This window comes from Sorex araneus, chromosome X (genome assembly GCF_027595985.1).
Source record: "Sorex araneus isolate mSorAra2 chromosome X, mSorAra2.pri, whole genome shotgun sequence".
Taxonomy (NCBI): Eukaryota; Metazoa; Chordata; class Mammalia; order Eulipotyphla; family Soricidae; genus Sorex; species Sorex araneus.
Genome location: NC_073313.1, coordinates 359,308,853 through 359,326,718, shown reverse-complemented (window position 1 = coordinate 359,326,718; position 17,866 = coordinate 359,308,853). Strand labels below are relative to the sequence as shown.

The 17,866-nt window shown below is 40.6% G+C and overlaps 1 protein-coding gene across 11 annotated transcripts in view; it reads right to left on the bottom strand.

Moving 5' to 3' along the window:
- The window catches only part of NCOA1 (nuclear receptor coactivator 1), a 216,641-nt gene that overhangs the window by 31,412 nt on the left and 167,363 nt on the right, over positions 1-17,866 (bottom strand). For 8 of the 11 annotated variants that reach the window (XM_055122558.1, XM_055122563.1, XM_055122567.1 and 5 more), the window contains exons 14-17: positions 15,785-15,965; positions 5,803-5,920; positions 3,928-4,096; positions 2,396-2,719 (exon numbers count right to left, since the gene is read on the bottom strand). In XM_055122558.1, the coding sequence (XP_054978533.1) occupies positions 2,396-2,719; positions 3,928-4,096; positions 5,803-5,920; positions 15,785-15,965 (792 nt within the window). The remainder of the gene's footprint in view (positions 1-2,395; positions 2,720-3,927; positions 4,097-5,802; positions 5,921-15,784; positions 15,966-17,866) is intronic. The other 3 variants (XM_055122564.1, XM_055122565.1, XM_055122568.1) reach the window with 1 other exon arrangement.

Here is a 17,866-nt window from a genome sequence, read left to right as displayed (position 1 = left end):
CCTAAACAAGAAATGAGAAAGTCTACAAAAACTTGTAGGACAATCTGAGGAATCACTGATCAACTCTCATTTTTATTTTATTTTTATTATTTATTTATTTATTTATTTATTTATTTATTTATTTATTTATTTGTTTTTTGCTTTTTGGGTCACACCTGGCAATGCACAGGGGTTACTCCTGGCTCTGCACTCAGGAACCACCCCTGGCCATGCTCAGGGGACCATATGGGATGCTGGGAATCGAACCCAGGTCAGCCGAGTGCAAGGCAAACGCCCTACCTGCTGTGCTATCGCTTCAGCCCCTCAATTCTCATTTTTAAATAGTTTAAATCTTTTGGTTGTTTGCTTTTTCCTTTTAGGTCACACCCAGCAATGCTCAGGGGTTATCAAACAGAAAGAGCCCCTCTTTTGCACCTTGAATCACTCCATATCGTCTACTTTTTATCATAATATGAAACTCATAAAAGTTAGTGAAAACGAACCTTATGACTGCCCACAGAAGTAAGGTTATCAAGCAAAGAATGGGGGTGCTGGTGGTGGGAGGAGTGGGCTAAAGTGTCCAATAGATTGTGGGGAGGGATACTGCAAGTACTTCACATGAATGAAGGTTCCGGGTTCAATCCCCGGCACATCAATCCAGTGAGGGGTATGAACTTGATATTATATATGAACTCATGTACTTACTCTGGATACTGATCCTTCGTTATTTCTATGAGGTTCTGAGTATCTTCCTACAGCCTGCAGCTTGTCTTTTACCTGTTTATGGGGTGTGTGGAAGCTACTCCTGGCTTAGTGCTGAATAGGGACTTACTCCTGGAGTACATTTTGGGAGACCACGCAGTGCCAGAGCTTGAACCCGGGCTGCTGCATGCAAACCATGCATTTCCAGCCCATTACGCTACTGTTAGGCCCTACAGACTCCTAACAGATGAGGAGCAAGAGGCTTACGAGGATAAATAATTTGACAGTCAATTCTCATAAATTAAGGTTAAAACTAGAATTAGAAAACAGAACTAATTATTTTTGTCTGTTTAGGGCCACACCTGGGGGTGCTCAGGGGTCACTCCTGGCTCAGTGCCCGAGTCACCCCTGGTGGTGCCTGGGGACCATATGCAATGTGGGGATTAAACCCGGGCCTCCTACTTGCGAAGCATGTGCTCCAGCCTGTTACCTCTCTGCCTCAGAGTTGATTCTTATGACCTTTCTAATATAATTCATGCCCTCCTTCCCTTTCTCCCTGAATTACTAAGACTCTGGAGAAAGTCCTTAGTTTTTAAAAAGAAATCAAAGCAATTATGGAAGGATTCATCACAGGAAGCAACAATCTACAACCTCAATCACAGACACAGTATTTTTAGCCATTTGCTTTTAGTTCTCAATGATTATTCCTCTATTCCTCTATGTGCTCTATGTGGGGCTTATACAATTTAAAGTATTTATGTCATTATGCCTATCCATTACCAGTTATGACTTAACTTACTCATAAGCCCCAGACTCCCAAACTATCTTTTTTCCTAAGATAGTAACATCATTAGACTTCAATCACTCCAACTTCAAACATAATTTCCATTTTCTACTGTAACAATCATAAGTAATCTCCTTGATACAAATATTTGTTTTTATTAATTTAACATCTTATGATGTTCACTTAAAGTATATTTATCTCACAGAACAAAGGTAAGGGTGTGGCTCAGTGATAGAGAACACACCTGACATGACTGAGGTCCCGAGTAGTTTGCCGTGAAATCACCAGGCTTTAACTGAATAAAAGTGACTCATTGTTTTCTTTCCCTCCCTCCCTCCCTCCCTCCCTCCCTCCCTCCCTCCCTCCCTCCCTCCCTCCCTCCCTCCCTCCCTTTTGTGAGGGGTGGGAGGCGAGGCACACTCAGCAGTGCTCAGGACAAACTCTGGGATCACTCCTGGTGGGTTTGAGATCATATAGGGTGCCAGGAATCAAACCTGGGTCAACCGCATGCAGGCAAGCATCCTACCTACTGTACTATCTCTCCAGCCCCCATTTTTTTTTTTTAAAGCAAACCACTTTTATTTAGGAAATAGAACAGAGAAAGGTAAATCCTGTAAAGCAAAAGAAATGAGAAACCCTCCCCTCCTGAGGGTTTTTTACATTTACACATAAATGGAGTACATGTGTAAAATAAAGGGACGAAGTCCCACCCAGAGCAGAGATGACACGGAGCACATGTGTAAAATAAAGGGACAGATCCCACCCAGAGCAGAGATGACTCCAGTGGGCAACTCTGAGACAGAGTTGTTGTCAGCTGTACCAAAGGCTGTTTTTTAAGTCTTTTATGATCGTCCTGGGGAGCGGGTGTGACAGTGAGGCTCCCCTACCACCCAGAGAGCTCCATCCCTTTACCAAGCACCGCCTGCTCACCTGGGGACTCACCTGCTGCTGCCCCTGTAACCGCTGCTGGAGCTGAAGCCGGAGCTGGTTGGGTGCAGCTGGAGGTCTGTTCAAAGTCTGCCTGGGCTGCATGCCCATGCCGGGGGAAAAGGCACCTCGGGGAGGTGTCACTTGAACAGGCATCGACCCCAGTGAAGGTTTCTGCCTGACCATGCCTTGGAAAGGACTCGAGAGATTGGCAGTTGGCGAAGGAGAAGAATAAGGCTGGGAATAAAGGTTGGGTCTTTCGTCCATCATCAAAGGGGGTGTCGCTTGTTGTGGTGGAAACCTTTCCAATACGTCTAATCCGCCTCCCTGTTAGGAAACGAGCCAGGACATTGTGCAGATAAATTTCTGTCCACACAACACTTGCTTTTCTTTAAACTTAAGTCTGAGAGCATTTGCTCTCTAGAAAGTTTCATCATAACATATTTATGCTGAATTCTTGTCACTCTCTGAAAGTTTGCTACCTTTAGGAATTAGGAGTATTACTTTTTTGAAATAAAGTAACAGATGAACTGAGATCTTTTAAAATCTCACTGAAGAGAATAACACACAATTAAAACAAATGACTTAAATAAACAAAAGGAAGTCAGAAGTTCCATTTCAAAGCACAGAATCAATAAATTATACATTTGATAGGTTATCACAAAAACAGAATCTTAAATGAGGACATTGTTTCTATCTCAAATTTAGGATCCATATTTTTAATCTTATTTGAAGAAAAATATATAGCTGACTTAATACAATGTCATAATTATGGCTTTTAAATTTTGTATACTGCATAAAATATATTTCAAATTGTGACCTTTAGTGTATGTGAAACTAGAAGAAGAGTTTTTCATGAAACAATTTTCCTTTTCTATGTGTTAAACATTTTAAATTGATGACTATGTATCTTACACTTGTCTATTGCATAAAAAATGTTAATCATTGTTGGGGCTGGACTGAGCCGTCAGAATGAGCCCTAGGCTCAGTCCAGCCCCAACAAATCATGATATACACTGGACTTATAACCCGAAGTCTGAAAAATACTAACTATGAAGTAGGAATGTCATGGGTTATAAAGGTTGAAGACGAGGCTCGAGTGATAGCAGAGTGGGCAGGGCTTTTGTCTTGTACGTGGCCGACCTGGGTTCAATTTCCAGCATCCTATATGGTTCCCCAAGCACCGCCAGGAGTAATTCCTGAGTGCATGAGCCAGGAGTAAACCCTGTGCATCACCAGGTGTGACCCAAAAAGCAAAAAAACAAAAACAAAACCCAAAAATTAAAAAACAAAGATTGAAGACTAACCTACATGAAGGAGAAATTAAGTCCCAAAATAAGTAGTGATGATAAAAATCTAGATTTAGGAGGAGCTTGAGATTCTGTTCCCCAGTGAACAGAATAATATTAAGGTAAATAATACCAGAACAGTAGCCAGAGACATGATGCAGCTGTTGTTCATATGCCTCACATGTTTGAGAACCTGGGTTCAATCCCTGGCAACTCAAGGAAGAGAAAATGAAACAGAATCAGCACCTGAACAAGTTTGTCAATTCCCAGAGCCCGGTCGAGTTCAGCTAACTCAGTCTCGTCTTTGCCGCTGAGGAAGGACACCAGCTGCTCAAGAAGCGCCTTCTCATCATTTCTTCCTTCTACTGTTGTTGGTGGACAGAGAAGTTCATCTAATTGTGAACTAATACATGGGCTGGAAATTCAAAAGAAAGATTGATACACAAATAATTATTCACTCTTAGGAATGCAGACACGTATATGCAAATGCAGTTTTAGAAAATTCTCTATTGAGATGTGTTCCAACCTATTTTTACGCAATGAAATGTTCTACACTTAATGTGAGGAAATTAATGAACATTTGAGCTTCAATATACTTTTCATTATTTTGTCAATCACTGAACTTTGTTTTCCTATTCTTCATGTTAGCTTACAAAAATAGCCTGAAAAATTAACAAACCTAGTTAGGGAGGGAAAAGAATTTTTAGCAAAATTTTAAAACAGAATCAGCCAGAAACTCAGAAAAAAGTTATTCAGCCTATATTCAAATTTACTCTATTTTATTCTTTATTTACTTTTATTCTTTGGTTGCCATTAATTATTGATAATTGAGTCGTAATCAAAAATTAGTATGCAGCATAATACTGAAATTTCAAAGATGAACAAATGATACTGATTAATACTACAAGATTACAATTTGTAAAAATGAGACATGAGGGGCCAGAGAGATAGTCCAGTGAGTAGGGTGTTTGTCTTGCACGTGGCAGACCTAGGTACAATCCCTGACATCTCATGTGGTCCTCCAAGCACTGCCAGGAGTATTCCTGAGTGCAGAATCAGGAGTAAGCCCTGAGCACAGCTGTGTGCGGCCCCCAAACAAAAAACCAAACAAATGTCCCTCCTCAAAGAGATCTTCCTGATGTTATTCAACAAACTGGTTATATGCAGAAACAAGATAATTAGGGGGAGGGAGATAGTTCAAGGAGCAGGAGTGCATGCCTTGCTTATGGAGACCCTGAGTCTCTTTGGCATTGCATGGCTCCCTAACACCGGCCAGGTACAGCTCTGGTGCCCCAGCATTCCAGCCCTTCTGGGCCCAAGGAGCACTGCCAATATCAGGTCCAAACCTGTCAAGTAATTCCTACTACTATTACCACTACACCACCACTGCCACTATAACTAAACATAAAACACATAAGTAGAATTCTTCTTTTGGCAAGATAAACTTGAACACAGCTCATCACTGAAGCTCTCAAACATACTCAATACTATCTGGCCATCTGTTGGTTGCTATGTACAAGCTGTATTCTGTTCTACAGAGCCGTAATAGCTGTGGATTAAGAAATATATTCTAACCAGGGGCCAGGGAGACAGGAGAGTGGGCAGGGTGCTTGCCTGGCACACTACTGATCTGGGTCTGATCCTCAGCATCCTGTGTGCACCCTCAGCACCGCCTGGAGTGATCCCCGAGTCTGAAGCCAGAAGTAACCCCTAAGCATCACCGGGTTCGACCCCCACACAGCAAAAATATTTATTCTAATCAATATAGACAGCAACTTACTTTCTTAATTTCTTGCTCCAAACAGAGAGAAAAACTGGACAAAACTGAAAAGATAGCCACAGCATGGCTGCTGTGCTGAGGCCCATTCACCTGCAGAGCCCAGGGTATTTATGGAGTCAAATAGAAAAGATGTGATATGTAGTGTTCTTGGTATCCTGCCATAAATAAATCTGTTTAGCATGGAATCCTCCCCTTATTATTTCTTTTTTAAATATTTACCTCTATTAATATTTTAAAAAATCCTATGTAGACTGGAACCTATTCTGGGAAAAGTAGTCCTTTCTTGAAGAATTCAGTATCTAATACTAACTACAAAATGAAATGCAAAATGTTCTACTCACTCGTCTGCTTTATTCTGATTTACTGGTGTCACTGTATTGTTTGCCCATGGAATTTGATCACCTGTTCCTGGCTGTCCAAACTGGTTGTCAATTGCTTCCAATTCCAGTTCAGGTAATCCTGATGAAAGGAAATAAAAAATTGGAATGAAATGGAAGATAAAATAACAATATTGATCAGAAGTAACATATTTTTCTTTTAAAATTTTTATTTATTTTTTTTAATTGAATCACTGTGAGATACAGTTACAAAGCTTTCATGTTTGAGTTTCAGTCATACAATGATCGAACACCCATCCCTCCACCAGTGCATATCTTCTACCACCAAGGTCCCCAGTATTCCCCCCATTACAACCCTTCCCCCTGCCTCTACGGCAGACAATTTCCCTCATACTCTCTCTACTTTTGGGCATTATGGTTTGAAATACAGATACTGAGAGACTATCACATTTGATCTTTTATTTAGTTTCAGCACACATCTCCCATCCCGAATAATCCTTCTAACCATCATTGACTTTAGTGATCCCTTTTCTATTCCAGCTGCCTTCTCCCACAGCTCATGAGGCAGGCTTCCAAGTATGGAGCAATCTTCCTGACCCTGGTCTCTACTGTCCTTGGGTATCAGTCTCATATTATATTAGTTTATATTCCACAAATGAGTACAGTCATTCTGTCTGTCCCTCTCTTTCTGACTCACTTCACTTAGCACAGAAGTAACATTTTTCAATAAAATGAGATTTCCACTATAAAATAGTAACTCAATGATACAAAAAGTCACTTTTTCAGAAACTAAAATGATCTAGACTATAGCCACATAACGAGGAAGTGAGAAAAGGTCTCTGAATTAAAGAAAATCTGATGGTAAAAGTTTGCAGTAGGTTGATGTTTGTATTATTCACAATGTTGTCAGAAATTACTTAAATACAGTGATAACGATTTTGGTTAATTACTTTTTCAATTTATAGCACATTAGAATATACTGTAATGTAAGTCGGGACAGATTATCACCAGATAAGGCAGCAAGCAAAGTATGTTCTCTAAAAGACAGAAATAGGAGCCAAGCATAGCAATCTAGGGCTATTTAATAAATGGATAAAGCTCTACAGCTGTTATCTGAGAAAATATCTGCATAGCAATTGTATCATAATTTATGCTGATAATGATAACTCAATTTAAAAAGAGGTTGTGAGGCGGGCGCAGTGGCAAAAGCGGCTGCCCAGCTTTTGTGAGGCCCTGTGGGGCCCTGCTCGGTGATCCCAGTGTGGTCCTGATGGCTCTATCGTCCGGGACCCGCAGGGGCACAACAGTGTGCACTATCTCAGACGTGCAGCAGTTAGTGGTGTGCGAGCAGCCCCTGTGGACACTGCCACAGGCTTTCACGGGCACGACAGCCAGTGAGTAGACCCACCATCAACTACTCCAACTGGAATGTTTATGAGCATTACAACAAAATGAGTGCGATTCCTGGTGAGTGCACATGCAAAGACAACTAAAGGGTGCAACACCCCAGCAAAAACTGTGGCCTAGCATGTGAGCACCATAGCCAGGAGTGTGCAACCCCTGGTCACTATGACAACAGCAGCAGGAGAGGGAAGGGACAGGAAAAACAGAGGCTGAATTATGGGTGTTCTGTGTGTGTGTGTGTGTGTGTGTGTGTGTGTGTGTGTGTGTGTGTTTGAGATTGAATCCAGGGTCTCATGCATTTGAGTGATGACCTCTACAACTGAGCCAAGTCACTAGCCCCAAGTTATATATCTTTTATTTGTTTTTTGATCCACTGCACCCTATATAAGCCCCCTGGTGGACTATATAGGATGCAGGGGATCAAACCCAGGTCAGCCACATACAAGACAAATGTCCTACACACTGTACATTCTCTCCAGCCTCAGAACTATGTATCTTTAGTGGAAGAAAAGTGTATATGAATTCAAGAAAACTTTAGTATGGGAATAAGGGATTTGTTTTGTTGGGGGCTGGGGAACCACACACATCCGTGCTCAGGACTTACTCCTTGGCTGCCACTCAGGGATCACTCCCAGTTGGTTTGGGGGTCGGTATGGGGTACTGAGATTGAACCTGAGTGGGCCATGTGCAAGGCAATGGGAGCTCACTATACTACCTCTTTGGCCCAAGTTTTTAAAGTTTCTTTTAAAAATATTCTGTATAATCTATACTAGGAAAAGAATGCTTTTTTGTTTTCATTTTTTCCAGCCATACTTGGCCCAGGGTTACTCTGTGCTCTGCACTCAGGAATTATGCCTGGTAGTGCACAAGGAACCACAGAGGATGCTGGGGATCCACCTGGGTCAGTCCTGTGCAAGGCAAATGCCGTACCTGTTGTATTATCTCTTCAGTCCTGGAAAAAAATATTTAAAAAACCCCAAATTCCAAAAATATTAGGGACTGATAGTGAATTCTGGTACAGGATTTTACAATGTGCTATAAAAAAGACACAAAGCATTGTCTAAGATATTATGATGGAGATGACTCCATTTTTATAAAAAAAATTTTTCCATATTAGAAAAAAATCTGAAAAACTATGTGTCCTTTTATAGATTTTAGGAAGTGAGTATCAGAATTACATTTAATTTCTTTGTTTCTGGTGTTAATTTCTAAAATAAAACACTAACTGATCATTGCTATAAGCTGAACTGTATTCTCCTCAAACTCATCTACTGAAGTTCTAACATCTACTACCTCATTAGAATATACCCCATTTAGAGATAGGGTGAAGAAATGAGTAAGTGGGGTCAGGGATTGGGTCTACAATAACTTAACTGGTTTCCATACAAGAGATTAGGACAAGGACAACTAAACAGAGTGGGAATAACCCATCGGAATATAGCAGACACCTAAAGGTCCATGTGAGGGGCTGGAGTGATAGCACAGCGGGTAGGGCGTTTGCCTTGCACGCGGCCGACCCGGGTTTGAATCCCAGCATCCCATATGGTCCCCTGAGCACTGCCAAGGGTGATTCCTGTGTGCATGAGCCAGGAGTGACCCCTGTGCATCGCCGGGTGTGACCCAAAAAGCAAAAAAAAAAGAAAAAAAGGTCCATGTGAAAGAACAGAGAGGTCTCAGAAGAAACAGAAACTGTGAGTAGGCTAAACCTTGGACAGCTAACTTTCAGTTAGTTAAGCTATTCAGCATGAGTAGTTTGTTATAGCAGTCCTAGCAAACTAACAATTTTTTAAATGAAAAATACCTTTGAGTTTTAGAAAAAATGAAATTAGATAGAATTGCTTATTCTAATATTCACTGATAAATGCAAATAATTATAGCTTCTCACTAGAATGGCTGTCATGACAAATAAATAAAATCCATAGGAGTCTGGAAACTGAAACAAACTAAAGTAACTAAACTACAACAATAACTACTGATGGAAGGTGATCATTCAATTCTTATTATTTTTTAAATTAGGAAGTTGGTCAAAGAAAATGATCTAAAGAAGCCCCTTGCTTATTCTCTACATTAATTCCCTCAATCCTCTTCCCTTCAGAAACCTATCCTAGAAAAAATTATATTTTTAAATTATATTTAAAAAATTATATACCTAAAATATTATTATAAGATAGTTTATATGCCCACATAATAAAGTATCTCATTTTACAAGTCCTAAGCTGGGAAAAATGTGAAGAAAATAAATTAGATAAAGTATTTTTGAAACAAAATGAGATTCGTATTTTATGCTTATCGACTAGGAAAAATGCCCCAAAAAAGCCAGTCAAACTTGGATTTAGTCAATACGATTACTATTCTGTTTCAGAGAGGATAGCTATCAGGCTTGCAAACAAAATCTTGTATAATCTATGATCAAGTATCATGATTTTTGCATTTTTGCAAAATATTTAATATATTCTCTCCATTTAAAATTTGGTTAAAATGAAAACTTTATGTCCCCACTAGCCACACTGACTCCAGTAAAAAACCCTTATAATATTAAAAATGTAAAATATATCTGCACACAAAATAGAAAACACTATAACCACAAGAAGTTTCTCAATCAGTTTTGCGTTACATCTGGCAGTAACTATGCATAAGCCACAGCTTTTGATTTTTTAAAAAAATATAATGGAGCCAGCAAGATAGCTCAAAGGACTGGAATGCACACTTTGCGTGCAGGAGGTCTTGGTTTGATCCCTGCACTACAAGTTCCCAAGCACTGAGCCAGGAGCATTGGGTACCATTGGGTACCACTGAGTGTGAGCCAACACCTGCCCCACAGAAGACACTGGCCAAGGACTACTACTCTAGCATATAATAAACTTCAACAAACCATTAATATAAAATCCAAATGACCCAACAAATGATTAGAGAATAAGATCAGGTCTCAAAATAACTGAAAAACAATAACCTAGTTCAATATAATCTAACTCAGATTATATTAAGATACTAAACATTGAAAAGGTCAGATAGGCAAGAGGAGAAAGTATATAAAATTCAAAGTACTGCCAAGAATAAGACAAAAAGAGGAGTATTGTCAGAGAACACATTGATGAATGCTCTAATAAGGGTTATTTGACAAAGTCTATCTATTAAAGGCCCAATCTCTCCATTTGGAACTTGCATTTCAAATATATTCTGATATGCGGTAAAAGGTCTCAATATAAGATGCTCATTAAGCTTGGTAATAACAAAAGAAGTATACCAACAGGCATAACCCACTATAGGTAACCTCAAAAACAGGAAAATAAAAATTGCCCGGGGCTGGAGCAATAGTATAGCAGGTAGGGCGTTTGTCTTTCACGCAGCCGACCCAGGTTAAATTTCCAGTATCCCACATGGTCCCCCGTGCACTGCCAGGAGTAACTCCTGAGTGCAAAGCTGGGAGTAACCCTTGTGGATAGCTGGGTGTGACTTCCCCAAAAAAAAGCAAAAAAAAAAAAAATTTGATGATGCTCATAATTCAATCATTTATGCCTTCTCCTTTAAAACAAGTACTAGCTAAATACACAGTATATCAAAAGTAGCAAGATTTAAAGGATTACACAATTCAGCTCATGTAAACCATGGTGAGAGTTGGTAACAGTGGACTTTGCTGTTTGTATATTGCAATTTGCTAGGAAAGTAGAACCTCAATGTTTCACACACATAAAAAGAAAGAAATCCATGAGACGGATGATGTGCTCATTTACCAGACACAGGAGAATCTTTCCACCATATGCATGTATGGCAAATAGCCACAAAGTACACTTTAATTATCTTACAATTTTACACGTCAAATTGTATCTCCATAAGCTGAAATTAATTAAAAAATTTAAGTAAAAAAATGACATGGCATTCATTTTTTAAAAAAATAGCACAGTAGAAATTTTGAATGCATATGTTTTGATCAACAATCCCTGTCCTAAGTTGTCTGTGCTGAAAAAGTGGTATGTGTCTTGATGTGTTCTCATACTCTGATTTCTAGGAAAGTTATTCAATGATAAATTTTTATTGCTATGTGCGTGTTTGGGGAGTCACACTTGGCAGTGTCTGTGTGATTCCCGCAACTTCTGGTGAGCTCAGGAGACCAGGAAGGGCTCCTGCATGCACAGCATGTGCCCAGCCCTTTGAGCCATCTCTCCAGCCCTCCGGCAAAATTATTCAAATCACTTGGTCACACTGGATGAAGTCTGTGCGTGTGCATACAAAATCATGTTTTGAAACCAGGCAGGCTAAAGCTTAAATCCTGGTTCTGCATATACTAACTGGGTAACTGTGGTCACGTTTTTGTCTCTCTCTGCGTGTGCTTTTTCCTCTTTTCCTTCTCTGAACTTTAGTTTTCTCATATATCAAGTAGACCTATGGAAATTTTCTGTGGTTCGATGTGGCAGCTAGACCACCTACGTTCTATTCTCAAAACAAATCACTGAAGTAACACAGGAAACAAAAAGGAACTTAACCTGCCATAGAAGGAAAAGAAAAATGGCAGCAGACTAGAACAGGAGTATCTGAAAGACAGAATAGATGAAAATAAAACTGAACAAAGAAACTTGTAGTAAGACAAAGGAAATCTCCAAAAAGGGGAGCTTTACCAGAACACCAGAACCACTGCGATGTTCAGGCAACGGCTGGGCTAATTAAAGCCCAGTTACACAGAGCCCCAGGAGCGCAGTGGCCTCTGCGGGGAAGAGGTGAGTGTGTGACTCCTGGGAGTTGTGCCCAAGGACACTGTCGCAGCAGGAGCTCGGGATGCAGAAGTGAGTCAGCCCCCGAGTATGACCCCAATGTAGAAGAAGTGACAGTCTTGTACAATCAGAACATATCCCCAACTGCCACGGCCAGAGGATCGCTCCCTTTAGCTAGAGAAACACTCAGGCTTCCGCCATTTCCCACCCCAGGCCTCTTCCAGTAGATACGGACAGTTAAGGTGCCAGATTCCCTGGGAAAGTCAACGGCAGGAAAGAGAGGCGGAAAACTTAGTACATCTGCATAGACTACTTCACCTTAGCTAGACAATAGATTTGTGGAAAAAGGGTAATTACAGAAAATAGATAAATCGAAAGCAAACAGAATAAACTTATCATAATATGGATTAAAAACCTGTCACATTATAAAAAATAATAAGACTTGCATGAGAATGAATGGTTTATAGATTTATAGAATCTATAAATAGAGATTAAAATCAAGAGAACTTAAAGATTAAAAGAATTCAATAGATGGGCAGATGAGCAAAATGGAAATAGATGAAAAGATAAGGGAAAGAAAAGCATGACAGAAAAGGTATGTACCATGGCAGATAGTCCCAGTTTTAAATGGTGCTGAAACAGGGTGACAAATATATAACAACGTGTAGCCGCCGTTACACTATCACACAGAACAGCTTCACTGCCCTAAAACTGCTGCGCTCCGCCTGTTCATCCTCCCTCAGGCAACCAGGGACTGCCAATGATTTATTGGCAGCCACAGAGCCTGTCACTATCTGGATGGTTTGGCCTTCGAATGTTATACAGTTGGAATCAAATAGTACATAGCTTTATTCAGATGAACTTCTTCCACTTAGCAGTATGAATTTCAGGTTTCTCCATGTCTTTACATGGCTAAGGGCTTCCAAGTTTTACCAGCTGTAATACACTGGATGAAATTTACATCTCTCTGAAAGCTTTCAAATCTTTAATCTTTTCTTTGTCTCTGACATTAAAGAAGTATATGATGAGAAGCTCTCTGTGTGTGTGTGTGTGTGTGTGAGAGAGAGAGAGAGAGAGAGAGAGAGAGAGAGAGAGAGACAGAGAGACAGAGAGAGACAGAGACAGACACAGAGAGTGAGAGAGAGAGCTCTGAACCATTTAAATTGGGTACTGATTGAACCATTTCAATCTGGAGAACTATGAATTAAATTAAGTTAAATTCCACAAAAAATGTATTTTTTTTTGCTTAAAGTATCTTTTCTTTCATTTCTCCCATATTTATAGTTTATATCTGAAATTCTTATCTATCATTATTGCTTCTTCTAGATCAGCCTTAACATTTTCTTCCTGATTTGTCTGTCTTTTGATCTTTTTGTTTCTTCTGAGAGTTTGTTTCAGCTTTATCTTCTAACATTTCTCTTGAAATTGTTTTAGTTTTGGATTGTTCAGTTTTCTTCCCATATCATTTATGTATAAAATATATTTTCAGGGTTGGAGCAATAGTACAGTGGTGGAGTTCTTGCCTTGCATGTGGTTGGCCCAGATTCTAACCTTGGCACCATATCTAGTCCTACAAGCCCTATCAGGAGTGATCCATAAGCACAGAGCTAGGAGTAAGCCTGATCATAGTTGGGTGGGGTCTTATGCCCAGCCCTACTTGTACCCTGCCAGAAAGTCACTGTCACTGTCATCCCGTTGCTCATCGATTTGTTTGAGAGGGCACCAGTAACGTCTCTCATTGTGAGACTTATTGTTACTGTTTTTGGCATACCCAATACGCCACGGGTAGCTTGCCAGGCTCTGCCGTGTGGGTGTGGTACTCTCGGTAGCTTGCCAGGCTCTCCGAGAGGGGCGAAGGAATCGAACACGGGTTGGCCGCATGAAAGGCAAACGCCCTACCGCTGTGCTATCGCTCCAGCCTGCCAAGAAGTCAGTTTATTAAGTTGGGTTAAAGACATCTAAAGACTGGTTTCTTCAGTGCAGGACTCCTTAAAACCTTTAACATGCACTGTGGAAGTTAAACAGGGAAATGGTAAATGTATCATGCAGCTTTTTTCCAGTGTATTTTAGCACAAAAAGTCTTTCTTTGATGAATACTCATTGGATTAGTATTCAAGGAAAACATTTTAAAAAACATAATGTGAACCAGGATTATATTTCTCTAAGTGCTGCTCTGGAATGTTCTGAGTATGGTTAAAAAAAATAGTCTTGTTTTGCATACATGGCCGACTGGGTTCAATCCCCCACACTGCATATGGTCCCTCGAGCAACACTAGGTGTGATCCTGAGCACAGAGCACAGAGCCAGGAGTGATTCCTGAGCACAGCCAAGTGGTTCTGAGTCTCCCTCCCCCACAACATATGGATGGACATGGAGAGTATCAGCTGAGAGAAATGAGTCAGAGGGAGAGGGACAGAGTGATGCACTCAGTTGAGGGATATAACGAAACGTAGTAGGAGAATAATACCCAAAGGCAATAGAAACAAAGGCCAGGAGGCTGGTCCTTAGTAGAAAGCTTGCCACAACAGTGGGGAGGGCGGGTTGGTCAGAGAGGGAACCTCTCTGACAATGATAGTGGGAAGTGACCACTCTGGGTAAGAACTGGGTGCCGAAAGATGGTAAAGTGATATGTATGCTACCCTTTCAGTAACAGTATTGCAAAACACAATAATGAGGGGCTGGAGCGATAGCACAGCGGGTAGGGTGTTTGCCTTGCACGTGGCCGGCCCGGGTTCAATTCCCAGCATCCCATATGGTCCTCTGAGCACCGCCAGGAGTAATTCCTGAGTACAAAGCCAGGAGTAACCCCTGTGCATCGCCAGGTGTGACCCAAAAAGCAAAAAACAAACAAACAAACAAAAAAACCCACAATAATGAAAAGGAAAAAAAGAAAACTGCCTGCTATAGAGGAAGGCCGGGGAGTGGGAGGGAAACTGGGGACACTGGTGATGGGAAGTGGACACTAGTGAAGGGATGGTGTTTAAATTCTGTACAATAGAAACTCAATCATGAGCAACTCAATAACTTTGTATCACACGGTGATTCAATACATTTTTTAAAAATAGAAAAAAACCCCACAACAACCAAAACTCAGGCACAGATATGAATTTATAGTTCTAAATGTAACTATATCTTTGGGTGGGTGGGGGATAGAAGGACCTTGCCAGTGGTGCTCGGTGTCCTAAAGGCCACTCCTGGCAATACTCAGCCTGCAGGGATGGTCCCATAGATGCTCTGGCCCAGTGGAGGCAGTGCCAGAGACTCCAGCAGTAGATCTGGAGGTGAACAGGGGAGCTAGGGAGGGCTGGGGATCAAATGCAAGATATGAGTTTCAGCCCTCTGAACTATCTCCATGGCCCAAAATGTAAATATATGTGTGTGTGTGTGTGTGTGTGTGTGTGTGTGTGTGTGTGTGTGTGTATATATATATTTATTTATTTATTTATTTATTTTTGCTTGTTTTGGGTCACACCCAGCGATGCTCAGGGGTTACTCCTGGCTTTGCACTCAGGAATTACTCCTGGCAGTGCTTGGGGGACCATATGGGATGCCGGGGATTGAACCCGGGTCGGCCGCGTGCAAGGCAAACGCCCTACCTGCTGTGCTACTGCTCTGGCCCCAAATGTAAATATATTTTTAAAGTCATTTCCTTCTATGTCCGCATGTGTATAAATATATATATATATTTATGTATGTATATATGTATACACACACACATATATGTATATATATATATATATATATATATTTACAGTGGCATTAATGAAAAGACTTTTCCTGTCAACAAACAAAAGGTCCTTGAAATAAAGTGAGAGCCAGATCACTTATTCACATTATCATTAGACATTTAAAAGGTTTTTGCCTTCAGCACGTACTATTCAGCCTGGGAGTGGGTCTGGCAGTGTTGGACTGAAGAGAAGTTGGCAGGATCTCGGATTTGATGGCTACATTGGTGACTGCACCGTCCATTCTCTCTGGCTCACATAAGCCTGGCAACTGCGCGGCTTTCTCCAGTGTGGGAAGTAATTGGTCGAACTGGTCAAGGTCAGCTGCAAACTAAGAGAGGAAACCATAGTTAGAGGAAATATATTCTACACTTTTATCTGAAGAAACATAGGGAAAAAAACAGTTGTTCTTTAATGAATTAAGTGTGATTCAGAGAGAATAAATAAATGATTAGAAAGACTGACCCTCATTAATATAATATGACCTATTTACTGGAAAGAAATTTGGATGCATGTAATATAATCCCAATATACTAGGGGATATAAGGTTGTATCCATAAAAAAAATCTTGTTATAAAAGTTTATGCACTAGAAAATGATTATACTGGAAAGAAGTCCAAGACTAATATGTTATGATGTTAGTGTATGGGTGATATTTTGGGCTATATTGCCTAAATTTTTATTAAATGAATTGCTTCATGTTGGAATGGAAAATACAGTTACACCAACAAGTTTTTATATAATTATTTAACGTTTTGGATAACATTAAAAATAGTCTCATCAATTCTAAAAATCTCAGGAAGGCCATTTCCAACTTACGGATTTAATAAAACAAGAAAAGCATGTTCTTGCTGGAGGAAAAGGCAGCTCTGATAGAGAAGGGAACACCAAGTAAAGGATGTTGGGAGGACCCATTCAGGTTGAAAGATGTATGCCAAAAGTAGACTACTGACTGAACATGATGGCCGCCCAATACCTCTATTGCAAACCACAACACCCAAAAGGAGAGAGGGAGCAAAAGGGAATGCCCCGTCACAGAGGTGGGGCGGGGTGGAGAGGACGGGGTGGGGGTGGTGGGAGGGATGCAGGGACCATTGGTGGTGGAAAATGGGCACTGGTGGAGGGATGGGCACTTGATCATTGTACGACTGAAATGCAAACATGAAAGTTTGTAAGCCTATAACTGTACCTCACGGTGATTCACTAATAAAAAAGAAAGAAAAGCATGTTCTAACAGAGGAGAGGCGGGAGAGCAGTACTACAGGTAGGGCGCTTTCCCTCTATGCAATTGACTTGGGTTTGATCCCATCTGATCCCCCGAGCACAGCCAGGAGTAATTTCAGAGTACAAAGCCACGAATAAGCCCTGAGCATTGCTGGATATAGCCCAACCCCCCTCAAAAGACAGGAATCTCTACAATTGTCTGCAGGTATAAAGAGGAGAAAACTGACCTGTATTTCGTATTATTCTTCTAAGATACTTTAAGTCACCAGAATAAAAGTATCCCTGCGTGTGTGACATTTATCAGGAAAACACAAATTAAAACTGAAACACTACACAAAATCCAGAATGGCTAACATTGAAAAGATTGACAATATAAAATATTACGTAAAGAAACATGAAGAAGGAATTCTCACAGACCAGAAAAACTGGCATTATCTATTAAAGAACACACACGTTATCTTATCACCCTGCAACTCCACTCTGGATATATAAACCAGAAATGAGTATACTTGTTTACCAAAACTGATGGGCAGATTGTACCTGTGCAATTATTTTCATAATTCATATTTTCATAATGGTATTTTCAAAAAGTCTTAATATAGGTATCACTGAAAGTTATATTTCAGCTTAACTGCACACTATTGTTTTAGTAGGACCAAATCATATGAAAGACAATCTAAACCTCCAAGAGAACACACATAAAGAAATCAGCAAAACAATTGGAGTGATAGTACACGGGGTAGGGTGCTCGCTTGCCTTGCATGCAGCCAACCTGGGTTTAATCCCTGGCGTCCCCTATGGTTCCTTGAGCCCATCAGGAGTAATTCCAGAATGCAGAGCCAGGAGTAAGCCCTGAGCACAAACAAAAACTACAACAAAAAGAAATCAGTAAAGCCATGCTAAGACAGAGAGTGAGCAGAGACACTAGTGCCCCAAGAGAAGAGAGGGAGGCGATGGCTAAGCGGAGAGGGTCTCTAAGGGGAAGCGCGTGAGAGAAAGGAGAGCAGA